At 48.8% G+C, this 14,213-nt stretch overlaps 2 protein-coding genes across 4 annotated transcripts in view; one reads left to right on the top strand and one right to left on the bottom strand.

The window, feature by feature from the left end:
* LOC308569535 (KAT8 regulatory NSL complex subunit 1-like) overlaps window positions 1–6,608 on the bottom strand; it is a 46,453-nt gene extending 39,845 nt beyond the window's left edge. Inside the window, exon 1 of one of the 2 annotated variants that reach the window (XM_081163571.1) lies at window positions 5,921–6,608. In XM_081163571.1, the coding sequence (XP_081019697.1) occupies window positions 5,921–6,429 (509 nt within the window). In that variant the 5' untranslated portion in view covers window positions 6,430–6,608. The remainder of the gene's footprint in view (window positions 1–5,920) is intronic. The other variant, XM_081163572.1, reaches the window with a different exon arrangement.
* Window positions 6,609–12,340: 5,732 nt separating this feature from the next.
* Window positions 12,341–14,213, top strand: part of DHX30 (DExH-box helicase 30) — a 30,097-nt gene continuing 28,224 nt past the window's right edge. Inside the window, exon 1 of one of the 2 annotated variants that reach the window (XM_081163499.1) lies at window positions 12,341–12,405. The gene's annotated coding sequence lies outside the window, so the exon portion shown is untranslated. The remainder of the gene's footprint in view (window positions 12,406–14,213) is intronic. The other variant, XM_081163500.1, reaches the window with a different exon arrangement.

Below are 14,213 nucleotides of genomic sequence, written 5' to 3' on the forward strand. Positions count from 1 at the left end.
CAAAAAAAATGAGAGGCACAAATACAAGATGGGGGACACCTGGCTTGAGAGCAGTACATGTGAAAAGGATCTAGGAGTCTTGGTTGACCACAAACTTGACATGAGCCAAGCAGTGTGACGCGGCAGCTAAAAAAGCCAATGCAATTCTGGGCTGCATCAATAGGAGTATAGCATCTAGATCAAGGGAAGTAATAGTGCCACTGTATTCTGCTCTGGTCAGACCTCACCTGGAGTACTGTGTCCAGTTTTGGGCACCACAGTTCAAGGCGGACACTGACAAACTGGAACGTGTCCAGAGGAGGGCAACCAAAATGGTCAAAGGCCTGGAAACGATGCCTTATGAGGAACGGCTAAGGGAGCTGGGCATGTTTAGCCTGGAGAAGAGGAGGTTAAGGGGTGATATGATAGCCATGTTCAAATATATAAAAGGATGTCACATAGAGGAGGGAGAAAGGTTGTTTTCTGCTGCTCCAGAGAAGCGGACACGGAGCAATGGATCCAAACGACAAGAAAGAAGATTCCACCTAAACATTAGGAAGAACTTCCTGACAGTAAGAGCTGTTTGACAGTGGAATTTGCTGCCAAGGAGTGTGGTGGAGTCTCCTTTTTTGGAGGTCTTTAAGCAGAGGCTTGACAACCATATGTCAGGAGTGCTCTGATGGACTTTCCTGCTTGGCAGGGGGTTGGACTCGATGGCCCTTGTGGTCTCTTCCAACTCTATGATTCTATGATTCTATGAGTGGCAAATGGTTCTATACATGAGTCCAAGCCACTTATCCCAAATAAGACGTTTAACAGAAAGGTGCTTTGTGCAATTAAAGAGGCAAAAGCAGGAACTACTTCCTCAAATTTATCTATCTTCTTCAGCCAAAACATCAACCGATTAATAATTGCTAATAGTTACACGACACACAAACACAGAGGCTGTTTCAGTTTCTTGGGGTTTTTAAATCAACACAGGAGCCTTATGAGACATTAAATTCCGAGTTAACAATGTAGTCAATACAACCAAGGTATTCCAGGTTCAAACTCAGTATGCGTACACTACACATTACTTGCCATCAGGATACATCAAACTCAAATCACTTGGCCAAACACAAGGTTTTTCCACCACTTTTGGATCATCAACCTTTTCCAAGAAGACTTATTTTTGCTTAGTTGTATGATTTTGAGTCTCTCACATGTGCATGCTGCTCAGGTATAGATGATTAAGGTTCTCACAAAAGAGAGAGGATGCCACAGATTCCCTTTCTTTCCTCTAGAACAGACACCTGCCAGATTAATGTGTCACACTACAGCTACACACACAAAACCCTAAAGTATGCCAAAAAGTAGGGTTACTTTCTGAAGCTGTGGCATTTGAAAACCCATCTCTGTCCTGTGCAAAGACTTCAGGACAATCAGATCATCATCAGTACAGAGCAAACTTAATAAACAAATGGAAAGAAAGTAGAATTCATACCTGGGAGAACCTGATTCTAATCAACTACTATCAGTGCTACCAAGGGAGTGTTATTCATTATACTGATTGACTTTGTCTTGAGGGGTTATTGATCATGCAAACTATCATTAACTTGTTTAGTGCCTGATCAGTTTAGTGCCTGCTGCAATGACAAGAGGAAAGAACTCTTAGTAAACTGCGTGCTATTGGATTTCCTCTCTTTCAATTCAAGGAACATGCAAGGAAAGGATTGGAATCTTCCAGTGGGCTCACTAACTACACCTTTTCTATGTACTCTAGTTACCTAATTATTATAATGCACTCTTCATGATGCTAGCCTTAAAGGTGTTCTGAAGCTTCAACTGATATAGAACACTACAAGCAAGTTGCTCATTGGACTTGGTCAGTCAGTAACTCAAATTCTGCTTGATTTACAATAAGCTAAAAAAAAAGTAGATAATCTATTTAAATTGCTTGTATTCTTTATTTCTGAATCACCCATAACCAAGATTCTCTGCACAATGCACTATAATAAAACCAATAATTAACTAGAAAACTCTTAACACAGCACACAGGTAAGTATGGAATTCGCTACCACACGATGTTGCAATTGCCACCAATTTGGATGGGTTTAAGAGAGGTTTGCACAAATTCACAGGCTATCATTGGCTGCCAGCCATTATGGCTGTATATTACCTCTGGTATTGGAAACTATATGCCTCTGAATACCAGTTGCTGGAAATCACAAGTGGGGAGAGTGCTATGTGTTCATGCACTGCTTGCTGGCTTCCCACAAGCCTCTGAGAACAGGATGTTGGGCTAGATGGGGCTTTGTTCGGATCCAGCAGGGTTCTTAGGTTCTTATGCAACACAGAAGCTTGGCTTATACAGAGTCAGACCACTGGCCGATCTAGTTCAACATTGCCTATACTGAGCAAAGAAGATGGTCTACCACTGAGCTACTGCCAGTCCGTACTTCTGCTGCCATGGGAAGACTTTTTAAATCCTCAACACACTGGGGACTAAGAAACAAAAAGACCACCTTCTCTCACACATGTTATCCTGTAAACTCTGGTCATCAGCATCCCAGACACTCATATGTGAAAGAGCCTTTCCAGTTGTGATGCTAAGTCAACACTGTGGAATGTCCTCTCAAGGCAGGCCCACCTGGTAGTGTCTATAGCTTCAAATGATAAATGAAAATCTGGCTTTTTCCTGCCCATAATTCGTACTGGATTGATAACTGCAGCTGTGCTTATTTTATTTTATTTTATGGTGCTTGTTGTTTATTTATTAGCCACAAGTGTTAGTGGCCCCAGGCACTTGAACAAGAAGGACCAACTTTCTTGAAAAACTTCAAAAAACTGAGGCAGGCAAGGTTCCATGCAAAGAGTTTTCCAATTCCTTCAAGAATGTGAACAAAGGAATTTTATCTGAAATACCCAGAAAATATTGTTCCTGCTTCCATTGGGGCAGGGAAGGGGAAAGAGGAGATTAAGAACCGTAATGCCAATATTTCACTTTTTAAAAAACCTGAGATATGGTGCAAAATGTGCAGGGATTGGTGTTATTTTTTGTGAGAAACTAACCTGCTCACTAAGAGACGCTGGTGGCGCTGTGGTCTAACCACAGAGCCTGGGGCTTGCCAATCAAAAGGTCGGCTGTTTGAATCCCCGCCCGCTGCTGGTACCAGCTCCTGCCAACCTAGCAGTTCGAAAGCACGTCAAAGTGCAAGTAGATAAATAGGTACCGCTCCGGCAGGAAGGTAAACAGTGTTTCCGTGTGCTGCTCTGGTTCGCCAGAAGCTTAGTCATGCTGGCCACATGACCCAGAAGCTGTACACCAGCTCCCTCGGTCATTAAAGCGAGATGAGCGCCGCAACCCCAGAGTCATCCGCGACTGGACCCAACGGTCAGGGGTCCCTTACCTTTCCCGCCCCGACCTGGCCACAGTGATCCATGCGACAGTCATCTCCAGGCTTGACTACTGTAACTCGCTCTACGCGGGGCTGCCCTTGAAGCTGTCCCAGAAACTCCAGCGGGTACAGAATGCTGCAGCGAGGCTCCTCACAGGGTCTCTGCCATGGGAGCATATTCATCCAGTGCTTTTCAAGCTGCACTGGCTCCCGGTGGAGTACAGGGTCAGATTTAAGGTGCTGCTTTTGACCTTTAAAGCCCTTCACGGCCTAGGACCCTCGTACCTACGGGACCGCCTCGCCTGGTATGCCCCACGGAGAGCCTCAAGGTCCATAAATAACAACACCCTAGTGGTCCCAGGCCCTAAGGAAGTTAGATTGGCTTCAACCAGAGCCAGGGCCTTTTCAGCACTGGCCCCAACTTGGTGGAACGCTTTGTCTCATGAGACCAGGGCCCTGCAGGATCTGATCTCTTTCCGCAGGGCCTGTAAGACAGAGTTGTTCCGCCTGGCCTTTGGATTGGAGCCAATTTGATTCCCTCCGCCCCCTTTTTCTTTTTTCTTTTCCTTCTCCTGCAATGAGGCTCCATTTTAATATTTTAATGTTCCATTATTTTAATGTTGTATTTTATTTTTGTTTTTAAGTTGTAATCACTCATCTTGTTTTTATTATTGCTTGTAAGCCGCTCTGAGCCCGGCCTTGGCTGGGGAGGGCGGGGTATAAATAAAAAATTATTATTATTATTATTATTATTATACAAGATCTCAAAGTAGGACATTCTATACAAGATCTCAAAGTAGCTGTTTTACTACAAAGGAATTTCAGAAATAGACTGGAAAGAGAAGCTGCTGAATTGCAACTCATTACCAAACTTAAAACCATGGAGAGACCTGGTCTGAACAGAGACATTGGATTCTTATCTCATTATACATGACTAAGCCATTTCTCACCTTCTCACCCCTTGCCTTTTCCTGTAAGACCTATTACAGTCGTTAAGAGTCGTCAACAGGCTCATCTCAGCTATCTGCCAATCTCCCATTCCCACCACCCTTCTGAGTAATACCCCTCCCCACCTTCTCACTATATAGAAGGATCTGGCAACTTCTGTTTCAGTGTATCTGAAGAAGTGTGCATGCACACGAAAGCTCATACCAAGAACTAACTTAGTTGGTCTTTAAGGTGCTACTGGAAGGAATTTTTTTATTTTGACTATGGCAGACCAACATGGCTACCTATCTGTAACTGCAGACACCCTGACTGTGAAGGCAGAGGTTTCCTATGTAACCATCCCCCAAATCTTGTTCTCTGAAGGCTGAAGCTATGAATTCTGGATAATAATCTCAGATAATGTATATTACCACCGGTTGTATAAACTAGTCTATAGCGACATTCAGCATATTGTCTTCCAGCTTCAGTTTCATTGTTTCCAAAGAACAAACAGAACCAATACTCTTTCGCAAAGCTTGCTGCAAGGATGACTTAGACCTTTTCACCATGGGGGAACTGCTTCCCAACCCTAAGAAACAACAGCAAGTGCCATGTGACTATTGCACTATTTCTCATGCCAATGTTGCCTTGTCTCTCAAATCAAACGATTCAGTTGGCATTGGAAATAACTGCATCATTTGCTTGGCCCACATAATTGTCTATATCAATCTTATCATCTTGCTCAGTTGTTGTTTTTCCCCACCAGCTTTTGTTTCTAGCATTTTAACTGTTTTTCTTGTTAGTCACTCAAGCAGCATTCGGGAAGGAAAGCACAGTACAGACAATAACAAAAAAAAATAATATTTTTTTTACAAAGAAGTCTCCTACAGACATTACCAAAGCAACTTGACACTCAGCCACAAAAGGAGTGATCGTAATTAAGGACCAGCTCTAAGTTCCTTACCTGCATACAGGTCAAAGCTGCCACTGAGCCAACAGATTCTTTCTTTCTTTCTTTCTTTTTTCTTACCCTGCCCCTTACACCAAGTAGCTCAAGGCATGGCATTTCGTTGCTCCATTTTATCCACACAACAACCCTGCTTCTTTAGCTCAGGCATGACTCACCCATGGTTACCCAGTTAACTTCACATCTGAGGGGGAATTTGAACCAGGGCCTTCCCCATCCTTGTCTGATATGTTAAGTGGTATACAGCCCTGTGCCGCCTTTAAACATTCCCGGGGTGGCCTGAGTTCGACTCCTACCCCTCCTGTCCACGTGGAAACCACTACTTACTGCGGTAGCATCCCAAGCACATGGCGCCTTCAACCCGCGATCCACACACCATATGGCCACGACATCTCCCACAACTGGCCAGAAATGCAGGGAAAGAGGGAGGCGTTGCGCAAGAGTTGCCTCAGCCCTTGGCCAGAGACTTCGGGCGCGAGGAACAAACTAGGCGCAGCCCCAAAGGGAGCTGCTCGGGCTCCCCATCTGGGCAACGGGAAGAAGGGCGGCCTACCTCACGGGGTTGCTGTGAGGAGGAAGCCCCCTTGGGAAACGAGGAAGTTGAAGCGGGCGCCTTCTGCTTCCTCCAAGGCGGAGGCCGCCTCCCCTCCCGCCTCCCCGGGCAACTCACCCCACGTTGGCGGGGCGCTCCGTGGGCGGCGGCGGCTCGGCGCTCTCGCTGTCCGAGGCCGAGGAGCAGGAGGAGGCCGAGGACGACGACGACCCCGAGGAAGCGGACGAGGCCGAGCAGGCGCTGGCGCTGTCGGTGGCGTCCGAGTCGCAGGCGCGCTGGGCGGCGCGGAGGCGGGCGGTGGCGGAGGCGGCCAGCTGCCGCAGCTCCGGGCCCAGCGCGGGCGGAGGAGGCGGCGGAGAAGGCGCCTCGGAGCCCGTCCGCCCGGCCACGCTCCGCGCCAGCCCGGCCAGCTGCTGCCGGACGTGCCGCTCCACCTGCCGGGCCTGCAGCGCCCGCAGGCGGCGGCACAGGCTCCGCGCCCGGCCCCACAGAGAGGCCTGCCGGGCCCGCGCTTCCGCCTGGCGCTGCCGGCGACTCTGCGGCCGCCACGGCGGGCCGCTCGCCTCAGGCGCAGCCGCCGCCGCCATGGCGGGCCCGGTCGCAGCAGCCGCCGCCGCCGTCGCCATGAAGGGAGCCGTCGCCTTGGGGCAGGCCGCTCCGCCTCAGCAGCAGCCGCCGCCTCCTCAGCGCCTCAGGGCGGTCCGGGACTCTCCATGGACTCCCGGCCGGGACAATACGAGCTCGCCCGAGACGGCGCGCGCGCGCCCGGCCCAGATATTTCCCTCCCAGCCCGCGCCTCAGCCGCGGCGCACGCATGCGCGTAGGAGCGGGCCGTCGCAGCAAGCCTCTCTCCTCTCTCTCGAGCGCGCGCGCGCGCCAAACACTCGAGTTGCTGACAGAGCGCGGCCGCCGCAGCCGATAGAGGGCGGTCGCCGCCGTCTGCGCCTGCGCCCCGCAGCCTCTTTCCCCCCCCCGCCACTACTCGCCATCTTGTTACCACGTGAGCACTGGGCGTCGCTGCTGCTCATGCGCCAACGCGCGACCCTCCCATATTCTCTCTTCCGAGGCAGCAGGAGGTGGGAGGGAAGCTCGGGGGAGACGCATGCGCACAACCGGGGCCATGCGCGCCCAGCCTTAACCCAAGCGTTTCCCGCGGGCGCCTGCGCAGTAGCCGCCACAGTTACAAATCAACGCAGGAGCCGTCAATGCTGTTACTACGCGTCCTGGGCTGCATTCTCACGAGCATGTTTTCTAGTTCCAGGCGCGCCTGGTTTCAAACTGCAGCTTAACAAAACACGCAGCTCCAGCGTCTCCCAGATGCGCACAACAGGCAGGGATTCAGCAGGTGGAGCCTTACCCCAGAAGCATTTTCTCCTGAATTTCTATTATGCATCTGCCAGTAAAATGAAAAATGGCTCTGCAGGTCAAAGGGGGACCTTATCAATATTTTAACCAATCAAACAAGACATATTAGAATCATAGAATTCATACTTTATCCACTATGGTAATGTAACCCAACTACCTGCAATGCAGAAATCTTTTGCCCAATTCAGGACTCCAACCCAAGACCCGGAAAATGAGTCTCAGGCGCTACAGACTGAACTATCCCAGCATAAAGAGGACAGGCATATCAAAGCCAGGAAACCAACCCAAACATTCAAGCTTTAAGCAAGCTAACCTTTTTATAGAATACACAGTAGAATGGGGAGAGTTATTCCTGAAAATAAATTAATTTTACCACTGAATACTTGCTTTACTTGTGGGCATCTTACCCCTTTTTCAAAAAGCCCCAGTGCCTGGACAACCTTCTACTGCTTTTTAAATGGCAGGGTGTTACACAGACCCAAGAAGCTGCCAACCGTTGACCACAGCATTCAGAGGCTTTGCTTTCTCAGTCTTTAGACTAATGTCAACACATTAGCAAATGAGGTTAATGGCAGGTACCCTATCCTCATCTCTCAGGTTACAGGGACAAGCTGAAACAACTTTTATATTTCCAGGAGGGGAAAAGAAGCAAGGTTAGAAGTTAAAGAATATAGTATACAATTTTTCATATACATACTCAAGCCAAGTGCTTGTCTGTATTCACGAGAAACCACATTTGTCAGGCTCCCTCTATACTAACCAAATTGAACTCAGAGTTTTGGAATCACTGCAATAGCATATATCTGTATGAAGGGCAATATACAAACCTCGTGCTCATAAAAAATAAAAACATTACAATGTGATCTTAAGCACTGTTACTTGGAGGAAAGTTCAGTTGAATTCCGTGAATCTTACTCCCTGCAAAAAGTGGTTAGAACTGCAGCCTTAGCCTTTAATATACCACAAAATTTAAAGGTTTTCCAAGCACTAAGAGCTCCTCTGGCACAGTGTGGTAGTCTAGGCCCTTGAAGACCAGAGTTCAAATCTATCCGCAGCTATGAAGCTCACTAAATGAGCTTGGACCCTTCACCGTGTCTCAGCCTAACCTTTCTCGGGAGTGTTGTTGTGAGGACAGAATGGAGAGGAACAGCAAGGGAAAGGTACAAGATTAAGCTAAGTCGCATTTCTACAAATTCCGAAAACAATTTAAATGCTACCGATTAGCATGTATTAACTATGCACAGCAAAGCAGCAACTAATACTCAGCACGAAGTATATAATAAGCATGGTACATTGCCTGCACTCATTTAGCTTGTAATAGTATGCATCACTTTTCAAAAATGCTGAAATGTGGCAGAAAAATAAGAATGTGGCTCCCAAGAGTGCTTCATCTGGCCCTTCTTTCCTCACTTTTAAGTATATTATTGCAAGTTATATTCTGGCAGGCATTTCTGGTGGAGGCCTCAAGACAGTATGTTCCTATGTTGCTGCAGTTTGCTGGCGTATATAATTTTGTTCCCATTATTGTTTTGTTCCCATTATTGTTAATTTTAGATTGTATTTTAGTTTGTTTGGTTGCTGTATCTTTTTAAAATAAGAGAACCTGTTTCAAATTAAGATTCCTGCAAACTTCACTCAATGCAGATGAAGTTAAAAATGAAGAATGTTCATTAGCACTGAGTGGAGTTTGCATGTTTCTTATTTAACCAAGTCTTGCTGTTTTGCCACACTCCTCTTCACACACCCCTCATTGTAACAGATATACAGTAAGCAGGAACTGAAATCCACAACAAAACACTCACAGAAGAGGTGTTCAAATTGCAGCAGAGTGTTGGCCATTACTATGTCTACAACCTAAAGCTCCAATTTGCTCATCCCAGGCTATCTGAAGAACTGCATCCTCCCTTACGAATTTGCCCAAACTCTGAAACCTGCTTACTTGGCACTAACTTCCCTTGAACTTGGATTTCTGAGTAAACATGCATAGTGGTGGGCTGTACGAATACATGCCAAGACCGTTAGGGAGACCTCTGGGCAGGGTCTGGTAGCGGGCAAAATTACTCAGCTGCCTATGGGCATTGCAGCAAGTTCCTGAGAGGTGGGGAGGAGAGCGCAGCACAGTGCAGGCGCAATGGCAGGCACATCAGATTGGCCTGTGCCGCCACCAACACACTCACCCCACACTGAGCTTCCTGGGCTTCTCAATCACTGAAAGTGATGCTCAGCATTGGGAAGGCAGCTGAGTAATTTTGCCCTGCCTGCACAGCACCACAGTTCACTCCCAGCAGGAACTATGCCTCTTCCTGCTCCAGTACAGCACTAACACTCAGAAACTGCTGTATGATTGAAAACAGAAGCAGCAGTAATAAAAAGATAAAGTGAAGAACCACCATGGGGCAGTAGATTTAGCTCTCTACTACTCCTTTGCAGTGTCTGTCTGTTCATTCTGGACGTATGTTGCAGCTCGAATACATTATTTTGGTATGATTTATAATGGATGGGCGGGACACGGGTGGTGCTGTGAGTTAAACCACAGAGCCTAGGACTTGCCGATCAGAAGGTCAGCGGTTTGAATCCCCACGACGGGGTGAGCTCCCATTGCTCTGTCCCTGCTCCTGCCAACCTAGCAGTTTGAAAGCACATCAAAGTGCAAGTAGATAAATAGGTACCAATCCGGCGGGAAGGTAAACGGCGTTTCCGTGCACTGCTCTAGTTTGCCAGAAGCAGCTTAGTCATGCTGGCCAGATGACCCAGAAGCTGTACGCCAGCTCCCTCGGCCAGTAAAGTGAGATGAGTGCCGCAACCCCAGAGTCGGCCACGAATGGACCTAATGGTCAGGGGTCCCTTTACCTTTACCTATAATGGATGGGTAGCTCCAAAGGGAGTGAAGGAAAAGGGTATCCTGCCTTTGGGTCTCTCCTTCGGGATGTGACAAGAGGGAGGGCACTTCCCGTGGGCAACTGATTGAGGATAGGCTTTGATAATAGTTGACATATTAGAACTTGGCCAGGATGAGGGTGGAAATGTGAATTAAGGTGGCTTCTAAGTGAGAAGGGGAATGCTGGGAAGCTGTGTCCACAGAAAAGGCATGAATGCAGGTCAATACAGCTCAATACAGCTCATGATGTGGCTGATGGGTATTTAGTGATTGTGTCACTTTATAGTATTGATTTACCATGTTTCTTGTATTTTTATTTTAACTTTGCTTTGTATTACAGTGGTACCTTGGTTTAAGAACAGTTTAGTTTTTGAACAACTTGGATTAAAACTGGAAACTGCAAAACTCGAAGTAGGTGTTTGTGAACTTTGCCTTGGAAGCAGAACATGTATGTTCCGCTTCCTGTCGAGTGTGTTCCATTTGTAAATTGAGTCCCCCGCTGGTATAGGAAAGCACGCCTTGGTTTAAGAACGCTTTGGTTTAAGAATGGACTGCTGAAACGGATTAAGTTCGTAAACCAAGGTACCACTGTACAATGTTGTTCACCTCATTGGGGGGCTTTGGGCCAAAAAGTTCTATAGAAATAAACCGTAGCGTGTGACGTAGAAGGCATTCCTGTGAGAGGCTTAATATTCTTAAGGATTCTTACCGTCATGTTACTCCCCTTTCTGACCCGTCCATTTCTGAAGGTCTGGAAGAATTGCGGCACTGCACTGCAATCCAGGATGAGGTCATCAAAACAAGCTCCTCCAACTTCAGGTGCATGTTTAATCTGGGGGGAAAGTGATTCCAGGGTTTGAAAGAAATGCACAGAACCATAATTTTTCTCAGGACCAATAAATATAAAAAGAAAGTTGTAAGGACCATAATTTAATTAAAGCCATGGAAAATCCTGAGCTCAAAGAAAGAAGGATGCACAGCAAACATTTCAATACGAGCGAGTTCCAGAGTTTAACTCAGCACTGCGTACAGTACTTACTTTTATGTTTCCTGAACCTTCCAACATACACCTGAACTGGCTGTAACAATGTTGGAGCGTTAAATGTTACTGCTTATCTTCATGCCAATAAGGGGATTTTGTTTGTTTGTTTGATACAATTCATATGCCACTTGACTGTATAAAAAAATTACTACAGCTCAAAGTGGTTTATGCAGACATAAAACAATAAAAACGGGGGGGGGGGTTTGCAGCTTTATTTTGAAACGTAAAAAAAAGTTAAAATACGAAAACAGATTAGAGCCGATCGACCTGCTAAATTTCTGCCTGCCACTGCTGAGGGACCTTCAACACCCCGCTCGGCCCTTACGTGCGACCTTCTCTCCACCTCAGCCTACCCCACAGGGTGGCTGTTGCTGTTGTTGTGAGGGCTATTACTACCAGACTTTTATTTTATTTTATTACTACCAGACTTTTAGAAGGCAGCCCTGTTTAGGGAAGCTTTTAATGTTTGCTGTATTTTAATATATTTTGGAAGCCGCCCAGAATGGCTGGGGAAGCCCAGCCAGTTGGGGGCTATAAATAATATATTATTATTAATTATTATTAATTATTATTATTATTATTATTATTATTATTATTATTATTATTTAAAAAAAGAGGTAGGGGAGAGGGGCAAACCCACGCACGCCGCCTCGCGCTCCTTGGGGAAGGGGGGGATGCAAAGCGAAATAAATAAATAAGGAAGAAGGGAAAAGGGAAAAGGGAAAGAGAAGCAGGCGGCAGCCCGGCAGGTGAAGCCCAGACACTTGTAGGCGGGGGGGGGGGACTGAGGGGAGGCGAGTCCCGGGGGAAGGAGAAGGGGCGCCTCACTCACTCACTCACCGGCAGAGGCCCGGAGGCGGCACCGGCCTCCTCCTCCTCCTCCTCCTCCTCCTCCTCCTCTCTCTCCGGGCCTGCCCGTCACCTTCCGCCTTTCCCCTCCAAGCCCCGCCCCCCGCCGCCTCCCATTGGCGTGCTCCGTTGCCTTGGAGAGACGCGAGCGCCCTCCTCTCGCCCCGCCCCTCCCCGCCTAAAGCCCCGGCTGCGCTTCCTTCCTTCCTCCTCCGCTTCCGCTCAGGGACCGGAAGCCGCATCGGCGCCTCCGCGCGGGGCCCGCCGGGAGCCGTAGTCCCGGCGCCCTGAGAGGGAAAAGAGCGAGCCGGCCGGCCAGTGAAGGAAACCAGCGACCCACCCACTCGCCGCCTTCGCCCGCTCCCGCTCGCCCGCCCGCCCGTTCCGCGCAGCCGCCGCGGCCTCGCGCTCCTCCTCCTCCTCGCCCGCCCCTCGGCCAGAGCGGCGAAGAGCAGCGGCGCGAAGGAGGTCGGTGGCCCGTGAGGGAGGAGGGAGAAAGAAGGAGAATAGGCGGCGGCGGCGGCGAAGAGGGAAGGGAGGGAGCGGGCGCCGCCGCCGCCGCTCGTCAGGGAGGGAGAGGCGGACGCAGCTGCCGTGAGGGGGGTAAATGGGAGGAGGGGGTGCGCAGAGGAGAGGGGGGCTGTGAGGGGGGCAAGGGGCGAATTAGGGGGGAGGGGTTGGATGGGGCGGGGGGGGGAGCAGGCCGTGGGGGACCGAGGTCTTGGCGGTGAATGGCGGGGTGGGCGTGGAGAAGAGATGCTTCTTTGGGGGGGGATGAGAGAAAGAGAATCCGCGGGTGGTTTTTTTTGGGGGGGTGGGGGGCAGTGACAGGTGTCTGGTCCTGCAATGGGACGACTTGACGTTTGCTTGCAAGGTGGCGCTTTCTCCGTTTTTCCTCCTCGCAACGACCACCCCGTGAGGTAGGCCAGGCGGCGAGGCAGCCGCTTAGCCCTGCTCCTCCTGGTCTGGGATGCCAGGCTTGGAAGAGGTGGCCAGGCTCCGGATGGATTGGAGGAGGTCTGGGGGGCTTGGTCTGGGGAGAGGGGCCCTCGGGATGGGAGCGCTGTAGGTGTGTCTGGCGAAGGGATGTTGGCGAGTCTGGCATGGCGACGGAGGTAATCCTAAGAATTGGACCCAGGGTCTGGAGACGGTGGCTTGGCTAGTGATGGAGGCGAGGTGATGTTGGAAAGCTGTGCAGAATCGAAAGAGTGAAGAGTAGGGTTGGTGGTCCTGATGCTGAGGGTGACAAAGGGATGTCTTCAGATCTGATTTAACAGCACCAGAGGTGGGGAAAGCCATGGTTCTGGTGGCAGGAAGGGAGGGTGGTAGTTTGGCAAAAGTTAGTTTGGCAGCTGCATGGATTTCAGTGGGTTGTTGGGAGCGTAAGATTTTCTGGATACTGGGTACGGCCTTCTGGAGCAGAATTCTGCTTAAGGCAGTACCCAGCCAGGTGCGTCCAGATGCTCATGAGTCTCAGTGTTACTTGTAGACACAATTCCTCTGGGTGTAAGAGGAACAGGTAGATAGGTAACAGGAGGTAGTGCATCAGATCACAAGTAGGCGTCATTATAGGGGAAGAGGATGGGAGTGAAGTTGCATGGAATTGGGATGAAATTAGATTCCTGGGGTTCCAGCCTTATTTTAACACTGGAATAAAAGCTTGCAAAGGTCAAGCTGGTTTTAATGGCTAGCTGGTGCTGACGGGAGTTGTAGTCCAGAATGTCTGGAGGGCACCACATTGGCAAAGGGAGCTGAGAAGCAGTTCTTGTTCTTGGAACATCAGTTGCAGGCAAGTTCAGGTTGGCAGCATTAGCTAGCCTACACTTCTTCTGTTGTAACAAACGAACTAGGAATGAATGGGACATGGACTGGGAGAGGCAGACTGGGATTAATAGCTGTAAAGAATATTCATTGGCAGAGCTCGCTTCTTGATTGATTGAATCAATGGAGAAAACCTAACTCTGGCATTGTGTGCCAAACATCCCAGCCTAAACAAGTGTCTTCAGAATAACTTTGAAGTAGGCTAGGCTGAGATGTGTAGTGACTTGCCCAAATCTCCACCATGCTCTAGGTTTGGCAAGGATTTGAACTTGGACACCACCATCAGCCCCTAATCCACAGTTATTAGCACTAGTCTCTGTTTTATGCCTTTTTGGGGGTGTTCGCTCTCTATGTATTAAAAAAAAAGTAGTAATCGCATACTAAACTTGGAGTAGCTATGATGGGGAAACTGTGAGACAGCTGGCACAATGTTCTTCACTGCATGGCTCTTGAAC

This window comes from Podarcis bocagei, assembly GCF_964188305.1.
Source record: "Podarcis bocagei genome assembly, chromosome: 12".
NCBI classification, from domain to species: domain Eukaryota; kingdom Metazoa; phylum Chordata; class Lepidosauria; order Squamata; family Lacertidae; genus Podarcis; species Podarcis bocagei.